This window comes from Capsicum annuum, unplaced genomic scaffold (genome assembly GCF_002878395.1).
Source record: "Capsicum annuum cultivar UCD-10X-F1 unplaced genomic scaffold, UCD10Xv1.1 ctg2664, whole genome shotgun sequence".
Taxonomy (NCBI): Eukaryota; Viridiplantae; Streptophyta; class Magnoliopsida; order Solanales; family Solanaceae; genus Capsicum; species Capsicum annuum.
The window spans coordinates 1-7542 of record NW_025832940.1 but is presented as its reverse complement, the minus strand read 5'-3'; the positions used below and the strand labels follow the sequence as shown (position 1 = coordinate 7542).

Sequence of the window (7542 nt, the reverse complement as noted above, 5' to 3'; positions counted from 1 at the left end):
CATTCAAGGCGAAGACTACGAGTTATGGGATAGGACCACTGATGGTCATACTATTCCAATGAAGTTAAAAGATGGAAAACAGGTGAAGAAAGTAAGAAGTGAATTCACTCCTAATGACTTATTGGCATTAAAGAAAAATGCTAAGGCCAAAAATATTTTGGTCTGTGGATTAGGACCTGGTGAATACATCAGAGTATCAACATGCACCACTACTAAGAAAATTTGGGATGCTCTAGTAAATGTTTATGAAGGCACATCTCAAGTAAGAAAATTCAAAATTTCTCTTCTCTTCACTGAGTATGAGGCATTTAAGATGAAGGAGAATGAAACCTTGGATGAGATAATGACAAGGCTTACTGCCTTAACAAATGAGCTGACCTCTTTAGGAAAAGTTATATCTAAAGAAGAACAAGTCGAAAAGGCACTGAGGGTATTACCAAAATCAAAGTGGAATATTAAGGCGACTGCAATCAGGGAAGCAAATAAGGATCTTGCAGGCATGACCCTGGATGAATTATTGGGGAATTTAAGAACTTAGGAAATAAAAATTAATTCAACTAAAATGGTAGCAGCTTAGGGATTTGACTTAGGTGATGATGAAGTTGATAAAGCAGCACTCAGGCTCTTGGAGATTCAGACTTGGAGGAAGAAGATGATGCTTCTGAGGTAAGTATACTTGAACTTAAATAAAAGTTTCATTTGCTTTGTAACATAAAACTTATTTCCTTGATGAGTGCACTAATTGATGACTTCCAAGAATTAAATTCTGATAGGGATGAGCTATTCAATAGTCCTGCAAGAATCAAATTTGATTTTATTGATTTAGAAGCTTGCAAGAACACTGTTGAACAGGAAAATTGCTCTCTCAAGAAACAGGTTGAGCAACTTAATTCTTCAAATAATGATCTTAAGTATGAAGTTCAAAAATTGACACTCTCTGAAAAAAGAAAAAATGCCAAGAGTAAAGAACAAGAAAAAGTTGAACTTGAATTGGTTAAGTACAAAGAAAAGTGCAATAATGCAATAGAAATGGTGAATAAACTTAGTCAAGAAGTCTCTAAACTAAAACTTGACCTTGAAAGAGAAAATAGGTGGACAAATTCCTCCAGAATTGTTCATAAATTGACTGAAAGATACCACAGTGAAAAAGTTGGGTTGGGTTTTCACAAAAGTCTTGATGTTTATCAAGACTTGTACTATATCTGTGGAAACCTTGGACATCCAACCACTGAATGTCCAGTTGCTGCCAAAAGCAGATCCAGCAGTCTAAATATGACATATAAACTATCTTAGACCAAAAAAAGGATAACTAAAACTGGTCAGAGAAATGGGTCACATAAACTATTGCCTGCATGGGATAGAACAAATCTGATTCATCCCTTTACTCATAAGAAAGGACCCAAGCTTGTCTGGGTGCCTAAATTTTACCCCTAATTTGTTTTGCAGGTGAAAGTGAAAGGAGGCAAGCAAAATTTATGCATAAATAAAGCTTCCTCAAGTTATAAGACTAGAAGAAAATAAAGTTTCTTTCACTCACCATACTTAAAGGGGGAATGGATCATTTGAGAGATGACCAAATTTGTAGTGCTCGGGTAAGGGGGAAGCAAGGGAGATTTAAAAAAAAATGAGAAAAAAGGATGACTGTGAAACTGATAAGCATGCACAGGAATATGTTGTACAACCTGGTTCAATTGTTGTACAAAGTGAGGGCATATTGACAGGGGGAACAACAAATAAAGAAATGGATGCATCAATAAAACCGACACAAGTTTCTGGTAATTTTATTAGTAGTTCATAAAAAATGATGTTGTCAAAAGAACCTTGAGATATCTCATGGGAATCAATTGCTTGAGACTGTGATATCCAAAGGAAAGAAATTTCACTCTTGGGGGCTATAAAAATGATGACTATGTGGGTTACTTAATTGATTGGAGAAGCACCAAAGGCACTAAGTAGAGAGCATTTTGAAAAGAATAGGTTAGACTTGGGGATGATTAAAATTGCATGAACTCCCCTCAATAATTAACTAGAATAGTCATTTTTGTTTTTAATCTTATTTGCTAAAAAGTTATTCTATTCAGTCTTGCACATTTAGTTGTGTGTCCCAATTCCATATTTTTAAATTTTCTAACCTAATTTTGTATTAGATTGTGTAGAAAAATAGGTACAAGCAAGAAATTGTGACCACAAAGTTCTTCTTAAGCAGGAATGTTGTTCACTGACAGAAGTATAGGTTGTCTAAGTTGAAACAGTTGAGCACACCTCACACTTCATTCTCCCCTTGTCTTATAAAGCTGACGAATTGGTTGATGAAACTTTTTTTGATTCTCTCCAAATTGTTGTGCACAAATATGTTAATCCAACACCAAAAATTCTTTCTTCTCTCTCAACCAAAATATCCGTTTTGTACCATAGATTTGCCAAGCTTGATCATCAATCACATGCAATATAAGTTTTCTGAGAAATAAAAAGGGATATGATCTCCCTTTTAGTTCCTAATTGGTTATTTTTTTTTGGATTTCTCAGTCATAGTTCAAGTTGACTTAGAAAATAACAATAAATGTTCTTGCACAGATGAATCATGTTGCTCTACCAGTTTCAATAAGTTGGGCTAACACCAAAAAAATTAAAAAAAAATGATTTGGCTAAAACAAAATTTTTTAAAATCTGAACTTGAAGCTGCACAAGGCAGTCATGAAGTGAAATAAGTGGTCCTTTAGGCGTGGATCATGACTTTGAAGCTTGACCTTGATTAAGTGAGGGATGAAAATATTGAAGTCATTCGTCAATTGACACAGTTGATATCACCTGTTCCTCCTTTCTCTACACTATTTGTATCCTTAGCCATGTCCCACTTTTATACCATATTTTTTTATTAATGCTCAGTTATTTTGCTTTGTTTAGTACTAGCTTAGGTTAATGTGGAACATGATCTTTCAGTTAAATGGAGTGGTTATCTTTGCTAAATTGACTAATTTTTGCTATCTTCAATACATTACTACGTTGGCTAGAGTCTTTGTCTATTTGTTTTGGTGATAGCCCCAGTGGCCATGGATAGCATAACAAATCACTTTGGCTAGTATATTATTGCATTTAAATGGTTTTTCTATGATGCCAATAGGGGAAAGATAATAGGTTTGTGCAATGTTTATAACCCATTCTAGTGTTTTATACTTTAGTGCCTACAGGTGAAGATTGTTGAATGCAGAAGACAAAGAGGTTTGTCATCATCAAAAAGGGGGAATTTATTGGGTACTATGTAGTTTTGATGATTGAAAAACTAACACATGAATGAAACATGTTACTTAAACTGGTCCACGCATAGGAAAGCAGATTTCCAGTTTCACTAATAGATACAGACAAGATTGCTTAAAGACAAGAACGAATAAGCAAGCCTAATTTTGATATACTCAAGCTACTGATCATGTGGGGAATATAACAAGTTGAATTTGATTCAAACACTTAATGATAAGGAAAAGCAATTTGAGTTGAAAAAGGAGTCCTACATGAAGAAGGAGTTTCACTTCTGAGTATATCTTAAAGAGTCCTATGTGTGGGAGGGGAAAGATTCTGATAAATAAGCATATGCTGATTTAAAAGAGTTGGAGTTTTACTACAACACGAAGGAGATAAGAGTTGGAATTAAAGAAAGAGTATCACTTGAAGTATAACTCTATGTAATGAGAGTTTTGATTAAAGGAGGAGTTTGAAATAAAGAATGACTCTTTGGAGAGCTGTGCTTAAATATAAGATCCAGCAATCAGAATAAAACAAGCACTTAAAAAGAAAAAAAGCACAATTGACAGATTGACTTTACGAAGTGCTACTCAATCACTGAAGAAACACGTTGAAGAACCTGGTCCTCAGTACAGAATCTAGCTAAGAGATTTAGCATTGATTTTTAGAGTTGTTAATTGTATTTGAACTATTGATGTAATATTAGTTTCAGTGTGTTATAAACTAAATTAGGAGCTAGTCTTTGAGTTGGGAAAAACTCAGACACTTTGGAAAAGCATACCTTGGGAGGTGTGTGTAATTAGGAACTAGAGTTTATAATTCCTAGTTGTTGATTTATCGGAATTAGAGTTTATAATTCCTAGTTGTTTACTTATAGGGATTAGATTTTATAATTCCTATTTGTTGGTTACAAGAGTTTTGTAATCAGTCGTTGTTGAGGCTTAGAGTTATTTGGTAAATTGGGGTTAAATCCTGTCGAGGTACAGGTCGTGGTTTTTTACAACTTTTTGATCCGGGTGTTTTTCACATAAAAATCATTGTGTTCTTTACTTTCTGTTTTACTGCTTCCTTGGAACACGTCAGTGGAACACGCTAGGCAACCCGTTCCATCGATAAGCAACAGTTAGGCGAAAATAAGATAATCAGTAAGGCACGAATTCTTAACACACGCTCCAATGAGGTTACGAACATCATGTGGAAAACTCAAAAAGATTATACTGTGTAGGCTAACAAGAATATTCAAGATTTTCAAAATTTCATGAATATTCAACTTAATTATATTGATTTGAGACACACGTGCAATTCGCGTATCCAAATCTAGTATAAATGCAAACGAATGTAAGTGCAATAAGTGTCACACATGCATATCTCACTCATGCACGTGGGACACGTGTTGTCCATGCAAGTATCATTAATGCGTGAAGGAAAAATGTTTGACATGCACATATAATTCATGTAAAAAAAAAAAACAGAGGAGAAGAAGTGGGCCATTTGATGTAATAATTTAAAAATTAGGCCAATATTTGTAATAATTTTAACATATTGGGTGTACAACGTAATTATTCTCTTTATAATTTCTATAAAAGCCCTTGCCCATTTTGTCTTAAAAAATCCTAACCTAATTTGCCTCTAGCTCACCATTATCATTCTTTAACCCTAAATTCCCTCAAGGCTAGAAATTGAGGCATGGAGCAGAGGGGTGTGCGTTCAGGTTTCCGTTTTCATCCAACTGAAATTGAGGCATGGAGCAGAGGGGTGTGCGTTCAGGTTTCCGTTTTCATCCAACTGATACGGAAGGACTTACATTTTTTAAAAAATTCATGGCAAAACAAGAAATGAATGATTCTGGATTCATAACCACAAACATAGATGTCTATGATTCAGAAGAAGAGCCATGGAAGATTTATAGTCGTGGAATACCATGCGGTGCTGCTGATGATAGTCTGTATCGCTACTTCATCACAAAGAAAAGTAGAAACCATGGCAATTGGAAACTACAAGATGAGGGAAAACCAGTTCACCGCGATTCATCATCTTCGATAGTATTTATTGGATGCAAGAAGAAGATGCGTTACATGGTTAATAATAACGAGGAGCATAGTGAAGACGATGGACACTTCTGGCTGATGAAGGAGTACAAGCTCTCTAATGTTATTCTCCATCAGTTTGATGATGACCGTAGAGACTATGTTTTGTGTGCTATCAAGAAGAAGTTTATTGAGACTTGTTCTTCGGAGATGGATAATGTTTCTGTGGAATTTGGAGCAATCTAAGTATGAAGTTTGAAGAATCACATGAAGCTATTAAGGTTGTACCATTACAAATAGCTGCTAAGGATGTTTTACGTTTTCGAAGATTATTGATGTTTTCTGGTCTGTGCAATTAAGGCATGGACGAATATTTAGATTCTGATTTAGTAAATTAATATCTTTAATTTTAATTACTACCTGTTGCTTTATTTGCTCTATCTATATAGTCGTTGTGATGCCATTATTTTCCTTTAAAGCATGCAGTTATTGTGTTGCGCAGTAAAGCTATAAATGCAGTTATTGTGTTCGCCAGTGTCATATCTCTTATTTTTGTTTTTCACTTTCCCCCTATTTTACTAACCCCAAGTATTGTAATACTATTTACTTGTTATGAGTCTTATTAAGAGTTAGCTTTAGCTTGTATCAGATTGAAAAAGAACTTCAGAATGTATCTGATTGATAGAGCTTTATTTGGAATTAGAAATGAAATATTATGTGATAGCCATGGTTTACTCACTGAAGTATTCTTGAAGAAAGAGAAGGATAGATCGAGTGTCTCGTTATTTCCATGTTAGTAGTGAGACAAAACTTTTGGAGGTCGGCATTGAAATTATGCTGCACTTATTGGTCATTTCTTCGTTTTAGACGGATTATTGGTTTCATATTCCATTCAGTTAATTGAGAAGAAGCATTCTGGATTCCTCATGACATTTTAGCGCATCGCTCTTTAGTCCTGTTGAATTGGGTAAGGATCGGAGGTGTCTTGGAGAACTAAAGGGAAAGTGGTGGAAATGTCAACAATGTCTAAAAAGTTTAGCAAAAGTTGCAACTATAATATACCGTTTATTTTGATGAATAACATCTTATGTTTTATCTAACGTAACAACAACAATAACAACATATCGAGTGTAATAGCACAACTGCAGTTTGGAAAGGATAAACCCTATCCTAACATTGGAAAGTCAAAAGGTTGTTTCCGATAGACCCTTAGTTCAATATTTGATATTAAAGTGGTGAATTAGAACAGCGATGCCCAATATGAAAGAGAACACATTACAGGAATCTAGTCCATTCTTTGAATAGCAAAAATAGATTGCACTATAAACTTAAATGAAATGTTTGCGACCTTAAACTTAAATGGTGCTATCAATTCGGGCATACCAATTTTACTCTAGAACTCGACTCTATGAACTTAGTTAACATGCTCAACAACAGTGGGGTAACCAATATGAAGCTCAAACCGATGATAAACTCTATCAACAATATCAAAAACGAAGTCCAGATGCAAGTTCGACACAGTTATAGAGAAGAAAATCTAGTAGCAGACTTCTTAGCAAAAATGGCCTCCAACTCAAACCAAACTCTCACCACTCACTCTTACAACATTCTTCCGAGACAAGCTAGAGGAGCTTTCTTCCTAGATAAATGGCAACTGCCAAGCATTAGATGTAAACATGATCGAGCTAATTTCTTTGAAAGTTAATTAGTTTCATGTTTGTTTCATCTCCTAGAAGGTACTAGTTGATTGTGACAGCCTTCTAGTCTTTTGTGGGTGTTGGTTTCACCTAGGCTTAGTGTTGTATTGAGGTCAGGTCTAGCACCCCCTCTGCTCCTTTTTTTCTGATACAACACAACCTGGAAAAAAAAAAATGTTTGCGACTGGCAATTGTTTACATTGTTTCTGCATAGGCTGCATTGGCAAATATGTTACTAAAAAAATAGTCCTAGAAAATGTTTGCGTTGTCAAGTGTCCAGATATTGGTTGTAAGGCTGTAATTAAACCAAAGTTATGAAGAGAAATTGTTCCTAAGGACTGTCTAAATCTCTTGTTTTGGGTTCGCATAAATTGTATTATCCTTATAAGTACTGTTCAGTAATGTTGGTGGTCGATGGGAGTGACACGCACTGTGATAGACACTGAGTGTCCTAATTGTAATAGATTGTTTTGTGCTCAGTACAATCTACCGTTGCATGAGGGATTGGAATCCAAGGAGTTTCAGCATTTGGGCAGATCAGACGAGAGAGGGAAGTGAGATGTGATGCTGACAGGAACTGC

The 7542-nt window shown here is 35.1% G+C and overlaps 1 protein-coding gene across 1 annotated transcript; it reads left to right on the top strand.

The window, feature by feature from the left end:
* The first annotated feature begins 4979 nt into the window (after positions 1-4979).
* Positions 4980-5510, top strand: LOC124890896 (NAC domain-containing protein 13-like). The gene has a single exon (XM_047402751.1). It carries the CDS (start codon positions 4980-4982, stop codon positions 5508-5510), a length of 531 nt encoding a protein of 176 aa, XP_047258707.1.
* The last annotated feature ends 2032 nt before the right edge of the window (positions 5511-7542 follow it).